Source organism: Triturus cristatus, chromosome 7 (genome assembly GCF_964204655.1).
Source record: "Triturus cristatus chromosome 7, aTriCri1.1, whole genome shotgun sequence".
Classification (NCBI taxonomy): Eukaryota; Metazoa; Chordata; class Amphibia; order Caudata; family Salamandridae; genus Triturus; species Triturus cristatus.
In genome coordinates this window covers 1560600469-1560618389 of record NC_140590.1, presented here as the reverse complement: position 1 = coordinate 1560618389, position 17921 = coordinate 1560600469, and the positions used below count along the sequence as shown (strand labels likewise).

Sequence of the window (17921 nt, the reverse complement as noted above, 5' to 3'; positions counted from 1 at the left end):
GCAGATTGTCACAAGCAATGCGATATCCGCAGTGTTTGGTTTGCTGATTCTGTGGGTTCTAAAAAGAACTGTAGCTTTTATTACCTGTGGTCTACTATGTATATTGGTGACCTTTAAAAGAAAATCTACTGTTTCAAAACAATCATAAAGCAACAGCACTGTTAGACATAAGCACTTGTGAGTTGAGCACAATACAGGAAAACAGATGTGCTGGATTTCCAAAGAATTGGGAAGTTAGGAATATGGGGTCCTGCCAAGAAACCCAACTTACCAAGCTCTAAGCACATAATACTTAAGTATTACTGGAAAGGTCAATATTAAACTATTTGGGAAATCACAATCCTACTATTTAAAGCAGATGAGAAGCACAAGCTACTTACTTGTGTAACGATATATCTGTAAGAGACATTAGTTAGTGATAGATTCCGTACCTTAGAATATCCCCAGACGTCAGACTGGATCCGGAAAGTTTGTCAGCAGTACACCTGCGCCTCGGTAGGCGTTGTCGTACAGCTCCGCGTACGTCGCAGCCGCCGAGATGACGTCGTCGGAGCTACTTATACGCGCCCACACACGCTGACGTCAGTTCTGTACACAACATTTCCACGCCAGGAGCGCAGAGCCATGCCGGAGACCGACTACTGGTGCAATAGAACTAGGGCCCTAAAAGGGATGACCTGAACCCTAGAGAACAGTTCGCAGAACGGGGTGGATGGGTGGGCGGTAAGGAATCTATCACTAACTAATGTCTCTTACAGATCTATCGTAACACAAGTAAGTAACTTGTACATCTGAAAGAGACACGTTAGTGATAGATTCCTTACCTTATAATACATACCCAAGCAATACTAACCCCGGTGGTGGGTCTGGGAAGTGAGATTACACCAGAACGTCACGGAGAACTGAACGGCCAAACAAGCCGTCTCTCCGGACCTACTGTCAAGGCAATAGTGCTTAGTGAAAGTATGCAATGAAGCCCAAGTGGTCGCCTGACAGATGTCTTGCAGGGGGACACAGTGTCCCAATGCTGTAGTAGCTGCTGTCGCCCTTGTAGAATGGGCGCGTAGCCCAACAGGAGGTTCCTTTTGAGCCAGAGAGTAACAGGCTTTAATGCACAAGACAACCCAACGGGAGATAGTTTGCTTGTGCACAGCCCGACCTTTCTTGGCGCCCACGTAGCCAACAAAGAGCTGGTCATCCACCCGGAACAGTTTGTGTGCGGTCGAGATAGAATGAAAGCGCACGTTTTGGGTCCAGACAGTGGAGCCTCTCCTCTTTTCTTGAAGGGTGCGGAGGCGGAAAGAAAATGGGCAGAGTGACAGTTTGCCCGAGATGAAAGGCAGAGACTACTTTTGGTAGAAAGGAGGGACGTGGCCAAAACACAACCTTGTCCGGATGAATTGCCAGGAAGGGAGGTTTACAGGAAAGAGCCTGGAGCTCACTCACCTGCCGAGCGGAGGTGATGGCCACCAGGAAGACAGTTTTCAAAGTTAATAACCGCAAAGGACAGTTATGAAGAGGTTCAAAGGGAGCGCACATCAAGTATGTGAGAACCAGGTTCAAGTCCCATTGAGGCATTACAAAAGGAATAGGAGGGAAAAGGGGAGTAAGGCCTTTGAGAAATCTATTAACAACCTGGGACTTGAAAAGAAAGGGCTGATCAGGCAGCCTAAGAAAGGCTGAAAGAGCAGAAAGGTAGCCCTTGATAGTGCCCAGAGCAGAACCCTGCTGGGCCAAAGAAAGAAGGAACAATAGGACCTCAGAAAAAGGGCCAGCAAGAGAATCTACAGCTTTCGCCGTGCACCATGCCACAAATTCTTTCCACCGACAGGTGTATACCGATTTAGTGGAGGGACGCCTGGCTGCCAGAATTACATTACAGACTTCAGGAGGCAAGTCAAATGGAATCAACTGTCGCCGCTCAATCTCCACGGAGGTGGAGGCTGGACAGGTTTGGGTGGAGGACCGCCCCCTGTCGCTGCGACAGGAGATCCTCCCGAAGAGGCAGTCGGATCGGGGGATCTACGCTCATACTGAGTAGCTCGGGATACCAAACTCTTCGAGCCCAGTCCGGCACCACAAGAATGACTTGGGCCCGGTCGCGTCTGATCTTCTTCAGCACTCTGGGCAGAAGTGGTATCTGCGGAACGGCGTACAATAGACCGCAACTCCACTCGCGACGAAAAGCGTCTCCGAGCGAGTGCCGCCTTGGAAACTCCAACGCGCAGAACTGCTGACATTGCGCGTTCTCTTCGGTGGCGAATAGATCTAACCAGGGCTCTCCCCACTGCTGAAAGAGACCTTGCACCACCTTCGAGTGAAGACGCCATTCGTGATCCAACATGCACCTGCGGCGGAGTTCGTCCGCCCTGGCGTTCAGTGTACCTGCCAGGTCTTGAACCACCAAGGAATTGCCTTGACGTTCCAGCCACGTCCAGAGACGTAGAGCCTCCTGACATAGGGTCCACGACCCCACCCCGCCCTGTTTGTTGCAGTACCACATGGTGGTGGTGTTGTCTGTGAACACCTGCACTACTCTCCCCTTGAAAGAGGGAAGGAATGCTTTCAGTGCAAGTAGGATCGCCCTGAGCTCCAAAAGATTGAAATGGAGCTTGGACTTTGCCGGAGACCAGAGGCCTCTGATCTCTGCCTCTCCCATGTGGCTGCCCCATCCCAGGAGGGACGCGTCAGTCACTACTGTGTGCTCCGGTTGGGGAAGGTAGAGGGATCTGCCGCTGACCCAACGCTGGTTCGTGAGCCACCACTGCAAGTCGTGTGCAGTGCCTTCCGAGATCTGGACGTAGTCGGACAGGTTCCCACAATGCTGCATCCACTGGAACTTCAGGTCCCACTGCAGAGCCTGCATATGCCATCTGGCATGATAGATCAGCAGAATGCAGGAGGCCATGAGGCCCAGCAGCCTCAGGGTCTTCCTGACCGAAACCCAGGACCAGGGCCGAAAGATCGGACTCATAGCCTGAATGTCCCGGACTCGATGTTCAGGAGGATAAATCCGAAACTGCGCCGTATCCAGAACCGCTCCGAAGAAGAGGAGCTTCTGAGAGGGAATCTGGTGCGACTTCGGCACGTTGATGGAAAACCCCAGCAAATGCAGGAGATCAGCCGTAGTCTGGAGGTGGGAGACTACTGCCAGGGGCGAGCCCGCCTTCAAAAGCCAGTCATCGAGATAGGGGAAGACTGAGACCCCAGATCTGCGCAGATGAGTCTCAACCACCGCCATCACTTTCGTGAACACCCGAGGGGCACTGGTAAGGCCGAAAGGGAGCACAGTGAACTGAAAGTGCTCGTGGCCTACCGTGAACTGTAGGTAACGCCGGTGGGGCGGCATGATGGGGATATGAAAGTAAGCATCCTGCAAGTCCAACGCTACCGGCCAGTCTTGCGGGTCTAAGGCAGACAAGACCCGAGCAAGCGTGAGCATCTTGAACTTCTCCTTCCGTAGGAAGCGATTTACGATCCGGAGGTCTAAGATAGGATGCAGGCCCTTGTCCTTCTTTGGAACCAGGAAGTCGTGGGAATAACAACCACAACCTACTTCTGGCTTCGGAACGCGCTCGATGGCCCCCTTGGCCAAGAGGGCCGCAACTTCCTGCTTGAGAAGTGCCAAGTGATCCCCCGACATGCGGTGGTACTGAGGTGGCATGGCTGGAGGGGTAGACTCGAAGGGAAGGGAGTAGCCCCTTCGGACTCTTTGCAGAACCCACCTGTCCGAGGTGATGGTGCGCCACTGGGGAAGGTGATGGCGAATCCTGCCACTCACTGGCATCTGGTGGGCCTGAAACACCTGACTAGGAAGGTTTTGAGGTGGCGGCTGCAGGGGCGGTGGTGGATTGACCTGCCCACTGTCCTCGGGCTTGGGCGCCCTGACCCTGACCTCGAAAGGAGCGAAAAGTGGACCCTGAGGGAGTACGCGAGGTGGCGAGACCCAAGGACTGGGCCGTAGGCCGAGAGTCCTTAAAGCGTTCCAGGATGCTATCCGCCTTGTCACCAAAGAGGTGAGTGCCATCAAAGGGCTTGTCCAACAAAGTGTTCTGGACATCCCTGGAGAAGCCAGTAGTTCTGAGCCAAGCATAACGGCGGAGTGCCACTGTTGTGGAAAGTGCGCCGCTGAGGGAATCGGCTGTGTCAAGCCCACAACGGATAGTAAATGTAGCAGCATCCCTCCGTTCGGTAATGGCCTGGGAGAGAACCGTCCGTGCTACTACAGGGCACTGAATCAGCACCTGTGCCACGGTGTCCCACACAGAATGAGAATAGCGGTCCAACAGGCACGCAGTATTCACTGCTCGCCACCCAGAACTGAAAATCTTTTTCCCAAACTGCTCCAGTTTTCTCGATTCCTTGTCCGGAGGAGCAGAAGCGAATGCGCTTGGCGAGGCAGAAGCCTGGACAACCAGACTCTCAGGGGTTGTGTGAGAAAGCTGGGGTCGCCCAGCGCCGGGAGATGGCCGCGTGCCACACCCTTATCTACAGGGACCCCTGAATTAGGTTTGGTCCAGGTGCTCAACAGGATGTCAGTAAGCGCATCGTTGAAGGGCAGCAGCGGCTCCGCGGAGGACGACGGTGGATGCAGCACCTCGGTCAGGAGATTGGTCCTGATAGGTACAGAGGGGAGCTCGAGGCTAAGAGCCTCAGCCGCCCTACGCAACACCACTGAAAAAGTCCCAACCTCCTCCGTAGCCACGGAAGAAGGGGAAAGTGTACCAGGGTGTTCCCATTCAGGCTCATCCTCGCATTGAGCTGCAAGAAGGTCTTCAGACCCCTCCCAGTACTCCCCTTCATCCACCGGTTGTTGAGGAGGCCGGTAAGGACTAGGTGCCCGGGGAAATGGGACGAACTCCCCACCCATAAATGGAATTGGGGGCTAAGATACCAGTCCCGGTTCGGCGTCGTCCGGCGTCAGCAGTGGCGCTGCGCCCAGTGCCGGAGGCGGCGCAGAGGCCGGAGCCGGCGCCACCGCAGGGCATGGTGCCGGCGTAGCCGAGGCCAAAGGCGGTGGCACAGGGGCAGACCCACCCAACGGGTCCGCAGGGCTCGAAGGCGCTCTGGAGGGACCCGATGGGGCAAACAACTGGCACAAGGCCGACACAAAGGCCTGTGCCTCATCCGAAGTCGCGTGCAGTCCTGGAAAGGGTGGGTAGGCCGCAGGCAACGACGGAGGCTCCAACGGAGCCCCCTTCACCGCGTCCCGCGAGGGGGTAGAGGAAGAGTGACGTTGCTTCTTCGCATTTTTATGGCACCTCAACTTACCTGTCCCCGATTCCGGCAAGCGATGCTTGATCGGCGCGGAACCGATTGCCGGACCTCTAACAACTTTCGGGAATGCTCCCGCAAAGCTTCCGGCGCCATGGCCCAACAATCGGGGCACGCCACGGGGTCAACCAAGCAGAAGAGACACACGCGTGTGGGTCCGCTACCGACATGCTCCGATGGCAGGCCCTACAGGACTTTAACCCGGGCATCCCTACTGCACCAGGAGTCAAGTACTCGACAAAACAAGTTGTCAGAAACCAATTAAAACTTTTAACTAGGGGTACGGCTCTCTCTAAGGTCTGCGCGGAAAAAGATAGAACTGACAGCAGCGCGCGTGGGTGCGTCTAAGCAGCTCTGACGACGTCATCTCGGCGGCTACGACGCCAGCGACGTACGCGGAGCCGTACGACGACGCCTACCGACGCACAGAGGTACTGTTGACGAAAACTTTCCGGATCCAGTTTGACGCCTGGGGATATACTAAGGTAAGGAATCTATCACTAATATGTCTCTTTCAGATAGGAGTGGTTTGAAATCTTGAAAAAGAAGTTGAACTTTCTAGAAAAAAGCCAGTTATCTTTTATGAAGACATTTATATATTCACCCAAGGGCTCCCAAATTGATCTGCAGCCAGATAAGGCTGGTCTGCTTGTTTGGGGGTGGGAAGTAGGGGGGATTTCCTATAGGCTCTTATGTACTTTCGGGAGCATATAAAAGGACAGGTACCATTGGGGAGGAATAGTAGTACAAGATGTAGAGGACTATGATGCTCTGAAATTCTAAAACAACTGTCCAACCAAAACTATTATTTGAGATTGGCACACAATCCCATTGAATCACCTAAAGCTAGGGTTCTGAAGTTGAAAATGTGGGTAAAAGAGAGTTGCTTCCTTACCCCCAAAATAGTTTGAATTCCTTAATAGAAGTATCCCAGGGTACCTATCCTTCTTAAGCTACCTAAAGTACTTGAGAGTTTAGAACACCCTCCTAGCTGACCAATCTTGTCTGGCTCAGTTCTGGAGCCCTTGAGTGAATATATAAACGTCTTCATTAAAGAGGTTGTCCCTACACTGGAATACTATGTATGGGTTGGATAGTATGTATATGATGAACCCGATAGAAGGCTTGTCCTTTGACTCGCAGAAGGAGATGTCAGTAACTCTGGATATCATCTCCTTATATACTAATACTACAGCAAGAGAGCTTACAAACCATTGAACAGGACCTTAATGCACATCCCAGACCCCATAAGGTACCCACAGAGTACATTACCAATCTTTTGACAATTGCTCTGACTACCAATCACTTCAAATATGATATTCAGTAATACCCACAATGTGGCGTTACTTTGATGGGTGCTGTCTCTGTCCCAAATCTAGTGAATATTTTTGTGGATGCCTTTAATCATCAATTTGTCTTGACAGATCTTAATCCCTGTAGGTCTTCCATAAGATGTTGGAAACTGTATACTGATGGCGTGTAATGATATGGGAAGACTCAACTACAAAGCTAGAGGAGCCTGTGACATACCTTGATCAGAAACGGGCCAACTTACATTTCACTTGTCATTGTGACAAACAGATTCCTTTTCTAGATCTCCTAATCAAAAATGATGATGGTTAATTAACATCTCTGTACAGGAAGCCCACTGAAACAAATACTCTTGCCATATTATATGTCCCATCCATGGTCCCTCAGGTAAGGCCTTCCCTTTAGCCGATTTTTAAGGTCAAGACGCAGCTGTAAATGAAACCCACAAAAGGTGATCGGAGGCCGCTTATAATAAGTCTAACCACTGGCAATAGCTCAGGGTAGCACTCCAAACCCATCGTTCTTTTGCTTACCATGCCACCTCAGTTTGCACTCACCATATGTAAATCAGTCTTGACCCTGCTCCTCATGGGAACAGTGCAACGTGAAATGCCAAGCCAGGTCCTCCCTGAACTGAGAAACAAGCAACCCAGGACTGGATTCATCCTATTCAAGGGCTCATCAGCTGGGTACAGCTTGGTTCCAGGGACAGTGAGCATGGGACCCACATCTGGGCATACCCATGCCACTTAGGGTGGTACATAAAACCCACAAAAGGTGATTGGAGGCTGCTTATAACAAGTCTAACCTCTGGCAATAGTTTGGGTTAGCACTCCAAACTATTGTTTTGCTCACAATGCCACCTCAGTTTGGAACTAACCATGTGCAAATCAGTCTTGACCCTGCTCCTCATGGAAACAGTCCAGTCCGAACTGCCAAGCCAAGTCCTCCCTGAACCAGAACACAAGCAACCCAGGACTGGTATTGCTCTGTTTATGGGTTTATCAGCCAGGGTCCCCTGCTCATTGTGTCACTGGACCCAAGCTGTACCAGGCTGATGAGCCCATAACTAGGGTGAATCCAGTCCTGGGTTGCTTGTCTTCTGGCTCAGGGAGGACCTGGCTTGGCAGTTCGGACTGGACTGTTCCCACAAGGAGCAGGGTCAAGACCGATTTGCTTCAAGCCTCATTTTGTAGAAATCTTGTATGCTCCTTCCTAGCGTATGTTCACTCTTCATCACCAACAGTGAAGGGTGCTCCATGCTGCCAGCTGTCTTATCCGAGCACAGATTCCTCACGGCAAGTTGCCATTTGGTGGAACCTATCCCACCTATAACTATTATGTAACTTTGCACTTATTGCTGGCGGCAGCTCTTGGTCACTTTGGGGTAAGTTTCTTTCACAGTCAATGAGTTTATTGGGGATTGCCCTTTTTAGGTCTCGGCTGCGAAAGGCTGCGCTTGCGCAGTCTCGCTCCGAGATTTAATGAGTTTGAGTGACTTTGAGAAGAGGGGCTTGCACCCGCCCCTCTTCTCTCCTGTTCTCCATTGGCTGGCCTCTTAAATGCTGGCCAGCCACTGGAGAAGAGGTGCAGTCACTCCGTTGAAGCCCCGTCCTTTTCGGATCGGGGGGCGTGTTTTTTGCGAGAAGTCTCAGGGAGGAGACAACAGCAAAACACGCCCCCCAATCCGAAAAGGACACTCCCTTTCTCCGAGGCATTTTCTGCTGTGCCTTGGAGAAAGGCGGTGGTGTCCCGGCGTCCGGACGCATTTGTTAATTGCCAGGTCGCGATCTTCTCATTAGGTGCGTGCTTGTTGTTGTATTTTGTCAAGCTGGACATTAAGGTCTATTTATATTTTAAACATTTTTATATGTGTGTATGTATAGCCTCACGACTGCCTCTACGTAACTAGCGCGTAGGACATATCGTCAGTGGCGTGGAGCGAAGACTGCTCCGTTGATTGGTTTATTTTGCTCGCAATTTTTGTTTTTGATTGGCCGCAAATGTTACAGCTTATCCTCAGTGGTTGCCTTCTTCAGTGCGGTACATGATTGGCTGTTAAGATTTGCGGGGCGGGCGGACTCCGCCCCCAAAACTACTCGAGCACAGGCTGTAGGCCTAGAGCGTCCTCATACCGCCTCTTTTTTTGCAGGAGATAATCGTTCGGATCCCCGTCTTCTCTTTCCTTGGCTACGGCAGGAGGGGTCGAAAGAAGCCCCCGGCAGCGGCACCACCACCACCATCAGGGTAACCAACATGTCCGAGTTCGACGAGTTTGAGCGGCAACTGAACGAAAACAAACAAGGTGAGGCGCGCCTGGTAGAGGGGGGGGTACTTAAGCGGCCCCGAAAATCGATGCGCGCAGCGGCGTATCACAGGAAAATGGAGGACGCTCTAGGCCTACAGCCTGTGCTCGAGTAGTTTTGGGGGCGGTTTTCCCAGTACTTCTAGGCTAATTACGCACGCTGCAGAGACTACTGACAATGGTATCCGTGAACGAATATTGGTCATGGGGCACGAGATGCGTTTAAAAAAAAAATGTATTAGTGTACACCGTGGTCAAGCGCACGTACTTGACCGACAGGATGTTTTATTGTTCGCCCCGTTCCCTTTAACCAGCAATCACCCAGCCGCCCCTCCACTCTAAGCGTACTGCTTTTTAGCACAGCGGGGGAGCACTGATGCTAGAGTTCTGCCCCGGTCTTGCACCTTTTTTCCACCCTTTCACCAGGCGGGTCCCCCTGCACGTGACATTTGGACTATACTAGCGAGCACATGAACAGTGTTTTTGCCCTGAACTTTCCACGGGTTAGGGGTACAGGCTCTGAGGTGGTAATAAAACTAGCCACTTTTATTAGTATATTAGGACTATGTTTTTGATCCTTTCATAACACACTCGTTAAGATGCATTTTAAACACTGCAATGTGTTACGTGGACCGGATAGCGATAGTTCCTTGAAGGTATGTGGTCTGAAAACATTGGGTTGTGTTTATAATGCATTTAATGCCACTGAGGCAAATTGCGTTTTGAGATGAGCACCGAGGTTTACTGTGGAAACCGGATGAAGGCACGACTACTCTTTACATTAGTCTGGCAAAGCAGTACGGTTGCTGGTGCGCTCTCTGATTGGCGTATTTTATGCAAGGCAGTTTGTCAGAGAACTTCGGTCATTACGACCATCTAAGTGCAGCGAAGTACAAAACAGTGTATTTACAAGCGCATGTATTGCCATAATTATTTCTACAGATCAATGTTAACTGACGGATTAAAATATATCCACTTCATAAACGGGTAAAATTGGGACGTAGGGTGGCAAGTTAGCCGAATAAGAAGCTCGCACATAATAGAACCCTACGAAGGTTACTTAAAAGTGCAAGCGTGTATTTTGTAATGATACATAGTTGGGAGCATAGCGTTAACGCGTTACAAGTGCAACGTCCGAATTCCTATTAGGTGGATCCATCAGCTAGACTGACCGCTACAAACTGATTTATAAAAAAAAAACAATTCATTGATAAGTCTTCATGCAGGTAGAAAGAAACTTGGACAGAATTACACGGCGATTACTCACGCGTTGGACCTCATAGGCAGATGTAAGCAAGTGCGTTTAGTGCAAGGGGTACCATATTGCATACATATTCGGAAAACCAATGGGAGCCTCTTAAGTTCATCCGACCTACCTCATCTTGCTCATAGTCACCACGTTGCTTTTTGTTTGAAACTAAATCATTGTTTTCACTTTATAGAACGTGACAAGGAGAACCGTCACAGGAAACGAAGTCATAGTCGCTCTAGGAGCCGTGATCGAAAGCGTCGTAGCCGCAGTAGGGATAGGCGTGGCAGAGACCAGCGTAGCGGCTCCCGGGACCGAAGACGTCGCCGCAGGTATGGGGCTGCCGTTCGTTGGCTTAGACCAGTGAAAGGGCGGGACCACCGTGTTTATTTCCATATCTTTTATAAGTCAGTTACATACTTTTTTTGGTCAGTAAACATTCACATACTTGCTTTGCCATAAATCTTGTGCATTCTACCTGTGCGTTTTAATTGCTTTGTTAAAGACTGCTTATTCCTTTGTGATGTATGTTGTGTGAATGACAATGGGAAATTTATTAATCAATCGTTTTACTCCTTATAGATTTTTGTCTAGGGATAACCTTGTAGAACACATACAGCCTTCGTTTGATAAGAGGTTAGCATACCAATTCCGGGCTCCTGACATAGTTGGGTGCTTTCACAAATTTCGCTATTTCTGTCTCAGCCACTGCAAGTCTTTATTCTTTCTCCTGTTCACAGCAGGTCTCCCAGGCATGAGAAGAAAAAGAAGATCCGCAAGTACTGGGATGTCCCACCTCCTGGGTTTGAACACATCACACCAATGCAGTATAAAGCCATGCAAGGTATATATCTTAACGAGCATTCCACACCAACATACCAAATCGCTTGTTGTATAGATGTACGTGCATGTATGTACACTACCACAATTAGCTAGTTCCCTTTAGGCATCTATTGGATGTCGTCATTGGTGGGCTTTAGTATGTGTCTATGGATGTAACGTTGAAGCATATTTGCAGTTCAATTGGGCTCCTTAAACCCTCACCTAGCAAACCGCAACTCGGTGGTAGAGTGTCTGTGTATATATACACACTGTACAGACATACACACAAGCAACTGGAGCAATCCTCTGGTATTCATTTTGTATTCACGCTACACCCATGTTTTGTGTATGAACCCTTTTGATCTTTGGAAAAAAACTTGCTTCTCTTGGTCCATAGTCTTTTTCTTTATAACAGGTTTTCTCTTGTCTTGCTTCCTTCGGCGAATCGTATCCACCTCTGGTACAGGGATAGTGTTTGTTTTGAATGTTTGGATTGGTGTTTCTCTCTCCGAGCCGCGGGTCAGATTCCAGCAACAGCTCTCCTTCCGACTATGACCCCAGATGGACTGGCCGTGACCCCTACCCCTGTGCCCGTCGTCGGCAGCCAGATGACCAGGCAGGCCCGCCGACTCTACGTTGGAAATATCCCCTTCGGAATCACTAAGGTACCCGTGGTTTCCCTATGCCGTCCTCCGTTCTCTCCTACCGAGAAGCTTTGTGTGCAGTAGGTGTATAGTAAAGATTGCATTGGAACCTGGTCACAAAACTAACTACCTTTTTCCCCCATTTTCAGCTCCTCGTATCTTATATTTCAGGTTTTGGGGCCGTTCAGTTAGTTCAACCAGGATTCTGTCCGTGTTTCACTCTCCTCTAGCGGTGCATGTTTCAGATGAACAGATTAATTATTTCTGCCCCAGAATTTGATGGGTATAGACACGAGTAAATGGAATCTTCTTTGGAATCCAAGCTGTTGCATTTTAATTAAGCTTGGTGCACTGAAGCTCTATTATTGTGTCCTTTTGTTTGAACCCGCTGCCACCTGTTGGAATCCAGCTGTGCAACTCCGCAGCTGCTTTCAGCTTTTACACCTCAACTCTCTGTAAACTATTTCTGTGTAATGGCAGCCGTTCAAATAATAAAACCGCCATGGCTAGATTGTCAAGGCTTCATTCACTGAGGGAGTCTTACCGCCACCTTTAAAAGTTGTGCAAGATAGATTAAACAGAAAAGCTCTGATCGTAAATAGTGTGCATAACATAGAAAATGTACTTTTAGTAGGTCAAGAGGCAGTCTGTCGGGGCAATTGAGTGCAAATACCTCTGCACAATAAGAGGACGTAGGGATTCAGGATTTAACAGAGTATATATTTAATCGTGCAGTAAATTTTAGGGGGTGATGATGTTACTGCTAGACTGCCTGGACGGTTCCCTTTGATCTAGGCTTCTAAACTGGTTGTGGGTTGCTTTGCATCTCTCCCGCCCATGGTGGCTTGTGAGGGTGGGTGTTAGTTGTTCCTTTTCGTGGTCACCTGGAAATAACCATGTAATGGACTGACTGCATCAGGATAACCCATTCCAAAATTACATGGCTGACTAATGTGTTTATTTGACCATAAGCTTCTTTTGCAGCTAGCGATCAAAGGTCAATTGGTGTTAGATTTTTATTTAAAAATGGAAAGTATACAAATAAAATTGACTCCCGCTTAATAAAAACAACGATCAAAGAGTTGTTTCCATTTCTTTTTTAAGTGAATTGTGGGTCTGAAATGCCTTCGTAGCAAAATAAGTTGGCTGCCATCGTCCAAGGCAAGTAGGAGCATCTAGATTTTAAGCCTGCTCTTTGCTATATATTATTTCAGCGGGTTGGTGCCACATAAACCCTATATCATGTTTGTGTTATTTTGTGTTTCCTTCTTCATTTTCTGCCTCCTCTGCAGGAAGCCATGATGGATTTCTTCAACGCCCAGATGCGCCTTGGAGGTCTGACGCAGGCCCCTGGAAACCCTGTGCTGGCTGTCCAAATAAACCAAGACAAAAACTTTGCTTTCCTGGAGGTGAGATTCTAATTCGTGATATATTCTACGTCTTAGTCTCTTTACTTTCACACCCACCCCTGCCACATAAGCGATCTCGGCATGGTTTTATAGAAGGTGCACTTTTCGAAAGGGGGTTGGGGCTGCATGTGACTTCATTCATGCCTGTATCACAGTGGCCTTAGTTGCCTCTTTACTAATGATGGGCTCCAGCATCACTTCGATACTGGAATGTTCTACTCCTATTTTTGATCCATCTCGCTCTTTCTGGGCGTGAGGATTTCTGTAGAACAGCAAGAAGCATCCATCTCTATTTTACTGCCTGTGGTGGTAAAGATCCCGTAGGAATCATTTGCGGGGAATCGCACATTGCCCAATTTGCTTCTCCAATACCTTTCCTAGTAATGTAGCTTTTTTTATTTTTGACAGATTTTAATTGTCAAGTTACACATATATAGCAGGGCTCTACCCCAGAGGCAACTGCACAAAGCATAGCCTGACTTTGCCATTATCATCTTAAGATCCAGGAAAATGAAGAGCAATAAAAAATAAAATCTACCCCCCCACCCCCCCCCCCCACCCCAGATCGCCCTGAACATCCATGCATAGGCAGAACCATTATGATAGTACAACGGTCTATCCATTGGAATTCCAAACCACACCGTACCCCCCTGAATCCTACCAGTGGTAGAGGAATCATGTCAGTTGGGGGTCCCTTGCCACCGAGACCGGCTCCAGCAGCAGTCCACGATAGTCAGCCCACCTCTTCCAGATCTTAAAGTGTTTGTGTGAGCACCCCCTGGCAATGAAGATGGGTTTCTCCAGGCCCATACAGAAGTCCAATCCATTTTCCACCAGTCTACTGAGGGGGCCCTCGGTGCTTTCCATGCCCTTGCTATATCCCTTTTCGCCAAAGTAAGGCCTAACTGCAGTAAGTGGCGTCTGTGAATGTTATATCCTATCCCCTCCATGACATGCAACAGAGCAAGTTTTGGCGAGCTGGGGAGATCCCAACCCAGTAGTAATGTAGATTTTGAGAATGACTTGAGTTGGTATTGAATGGGAGAGAGGGCGGGAAGAGACAAGGAGTGATGCACTACTAGTAAGACGCCCCTAGAGGAGTCCTCTGGGAAGCCGTGAGTTTTGAGAAGGTAAACAGCCACTCCCCCTACAGTCCCCATCGAAGCGTGCAGCCAGTGCCTGCTGGTGGTGTACATTTCCACTGTCCATCCTACGCAGCACCCTCAGCAGCTCCTGCACGCTTTATCTTTAGTGGTGAAGTTCTCTTTTTATCTCCTTCTGATGTTGGCATTTAACTCCTTCGTTTCTCGAGCCTTAAACACTGTTAAATGCTGATTTATTGCTAATCTCGTCACAGGTGCTGGAAGGTTTGTGGAAGCCACTGTGTGTGTGGCTCTGTGTGTGTGGCTCTGTGTGTGTGGCTCTGTGTGTGTGTGGCTCTGTGTGTGTGGCTGTGTGTGTGTGTGGCTCTGTGTGTGTGTGTGGCTCTGTGTGTGTGTGGCTCTGTGTGTGGGTTGCTTTATGTGAGTGGCTCCGTGTGTGTGGGTGGCTCTTTGTGGGGCTCTGTGTGTGAGTGCAAATGCAAAAGGTCTCGCATTTGAGAGTGATTAAGCTATTGACATTGTAAATAATGCCGTTTCTTTAAATGTTTTAAAAACAAACATGAACAAAAATATTGTCATGAGCAATGCCAATAGCTCTAACTTTACCAATGCCGAGACCATTGCATTGTAAATGCTTGTTCTTTACTTTTGGGGAGTATTTACCCATTCACGTTATTCTTACCCCTTCAGGCCATGCTCCCCTGAGTACATATCTTCTCCCTTTAACTAGGGTGCACTTGCTATTTTATTAGAATACAACTGTAGCAGATGTCAGCATTTTCCATCCCATGTTAACTAGGAATGTTCAGGTAAACTCCTCTCATATCCTCACGTCTCACACAATATAGACCACCACCTCTCTCTAATTCTGTTCTATTAATCACTACAGATGTCTAATGAGAATCTTGGAATCATCATCAAAATGTCATCAACGATGAGTATCAGAAAATGAAGAAACTGTTAATTTGATCAAATCAACTGATTGAAGAATTCTTAGCATTTTTCTGTTATAAATACATAAGCCTTCCTGAATACTCTTACTGCTGTATTTGGTTTTGCTGTGGTTGTTACACAACGGACACAATACACTGTGTTGTTGTTTGTGTTTGTATGGGTATACTGTATGTATGTAATATCTGAAGAAATACATTTCTTTTTTGTTTCACTTATGATTGTGGTGGTCTTTGATGATTATCAAATTATCAATACTACAGCAATCATTTGTTGAGGTTATTTAGCCCCCTAATGTAGTATTGTAAGTCCAATGACACGAATTAGAACCATTCTCATTAGGGAGTATCCAAGCAGTGGACATTGGGTAACTCATTTGCATCACAGGCAGAATTACCTTTTTCCATGCTAACGCAGGTTCTTGCTTGAGAAGTTGACTGAGGGCAGGAAAGTTGCAACTGGCTGCTCCTTGCAACCATTCTTTCTCCACTGGGTCCAGCTACAGACAGAAAACAATGGGTTATCAAGTGGGAGTGTGTACCCACGTTACATAAAAAGGGTAAGAAGGCAGCCCAAACAAGATTATTATCAGTGAAGCAAGGAGACATCAGCACACCTCAGACACCAAAAAATGTTTGTAATACTCACTGCCACCGATGCTGATCCCACACTGCTGCCTCCATCTTCAAAGACGTCCTGCTCCAGATCCTTTGTGGAAAAAAGACGATATTACTGTTCAAGCCAGATCTCCCCTTTCTCCTTGCTGCATCTACAGTCTGTAAGTTACGATTATAGACCAAATTGATCGTAGGCCCATCCAAGAGAAAGTATCACTTACTTTCGGTTTGTAATACCTTCATAGATTCACACGCTGTTCCCACAGTTCTCTTCTTGTTCTGGACCCGGAAATTAATAGTCTTGGTCTTCAAAGGTGACAGTAATAGTCTTGGTCAAGCCAGATTGGTCTTTTATTAATGCTGGTAAATTTTATATGAATGTATGAAGGATGGTATGCAAAAAGAGGTTACAGGCAAGTAACTTCTTTTGCAGCAAGGGGTTTCCACAAATTTGCATTCTTTTCAATGTGTAGCAAGAAGCATCACCTCCAATAAGGCGGTAATTCATGGAATAGTTGTGATATCAGGAAGCAGAGTTACTTCTGGAGATGCAGCAAAGCTGAACCCACAGGACATTCTTAGGTTGGACCACACTGGATTGCAGTAGTCTATAAGGCTTTTTGGCTCACTGCAACACCAGCAGAGGTAGTTAGGGTTGAGAACTCACAGACATAGTTCTGCCGGGGACCACTGACACCCATGCAGGATCTTAAGGTAGCTAAATAGAAGGCTAGCCTCCCTCTGAGCCCATTCATGAAGAAGCATCAGGGCGGGCCAGTCTTTCTCTAAGTAGTTAGGCACCAACTGTTACTGCCAATGTTGAAGCATGAACAGCTCAGTGGGACTGTGGAACAAATCATCCAGCAAGTAGCCATGCGGTACGGAGACCACCCATTTACAACAGCTTAACTTACAAAGATAGTTCTGCATGAGGGAGGATGGTACTGGCCGAACGTGCTTTTCATGCTTTGTGAGAACTCGGGATACATTGCCTTGCTAGAGGTAAGTTAATGTCGGGCACAGGTGATCCTTGTTGGTGAGCTCTATTAGTGGGAGTTAAAGACCACCTAAGGTCATTAACACTTGTATAGTGAGGTGAAGAAACAAAGCACCGCCTCTTCAGAATCTACGGTTCTAAGTATGACTATATGATCTTCAGCAAGTCCTCACAAAATCCCAAAAGTAGACCTTGAGAGAAATCAGTCAACAATAATAGCCTTGTGTGGAAAATGTATGTGTGCCACTTGATTCAATAACTTGTGGACCCTTATTTAGCAGCAACATCTTGAAGTAAACTTTATCCTGTGATTGCTTACTAGTCCCTCAAAACTTCTGGGAGAAAACTCATATCACTCAATTTGTTGAGACTGAACAGGAAAGTAGGATCAGTAACAAGGCAGCTCAATACTGATCATGCAAAGATGGCCATAAAAAATAAAGCGGGAAAAATTGTTGAAATAATTTTTTAAAAGAGGTAACAATTGAAGATAAAACGAAATAAGTTTACATTTTGCACCTGTTCGTATACATTTTATACACTGCCCTTCAAAGCCTATGGAGGTCCCTTCACTGAAAAGCGGTTTCTCCATTGAGGCCTCTGCTGAAGGAAGATGCGAGAGCCAGATTGTTTTGACCAACTTTCATTTGATAGTTTCGCTTTTAAAGATGGGAACCATTTGTGAGCATAGAGTGTTTTATCTTATCTTACAGGATGTTCCCACTGAGCTTTAACCCCTTCTGTGCCACGCCCTTTCCCCCTCCTGTGCCGGGCGTTACATTAGTGGGTGGGGTTCAGGACGAGATAGTCTCGTCATGGGCACAGCGCGACCGTGCTCCATGACGAGGCTATCTCGTCATGGGCACAGAAGAGGTTAAGAACAACTGCATCATCAATTATCTAAATCGGAAGATACATGTAAGAAATCGTATAATTATTTGGGGGTGGGGGACCGCCCTCGTCAGGGTGAACATTCGAAGTCACTAAATTAACCTGAGCTCAATCCCCTTGTAACTATGGCACGGGCTTAATTTAGGGCAAAGTGTAAAGTATTCATGAGGAACGGATACGCTGACAAAGTCAAAAAGCAAAACAATGAAAATCCCTAACAAATATAGAAAATAGAGTAACATTTAATAAACAAAAGCACACCACAATGACAAAAATACAAAAAATAGTGCAAGAAAAAACAAAGAGCCAATGATAGTCTACCGTCGCAGTCGACTGGGACCTAGACAC

The 17921-nt window shown here is 47.8% G+C and overlaps 2 protein-coding genes across 2 annotated transcripts in view; one reads left to right on the top strand and one right to left on the bottom strand.

Annotated features, from left to right (window-relative positions):
- The window catches only part of LOC146812367 (ankyrin repeat domain-containing protein SOWAHA-like), a 172168-nt gene that overhangs the window by 80937 nt on the left and 73310 nt on the right, over positions 1–17921 (bottom strand). The window contains exons 6-7 of the mRNA XM_085619367.1: positions 15717–15776; positions 15454–15567 (exon numbers count right to left, since the gene is read on the bottom strand). Coding sequence (XP_085475493.1) covers positions 15454–15567; positions 15717–15776 — 174 coding nt within the window. The remainder of the gene's footprint in view (positions 1–15453; positions 15568–15716; positions 15777–17921) is intronic.
- LOC146812368 (splicing factor U2AF 65 kDa subunit-like) lies at positions 8724–15069 on the top strand. Its single transcript, XM_085620383.1, has 7 exons — positions 8724–8890; positions 10333–10466; positions 10732–10775; positions 10880–10983; positions 11475–11626; positions 12898–13014; positions 15007–15069. Exons 1-7 carry the CDS (start codon positions 8842–8844, stop codon positions 15067–15069), a joined length of 663 nt encoding a protein of 220 aa, XP_085476509.1. The 5' UTR covers positions 8724–8841.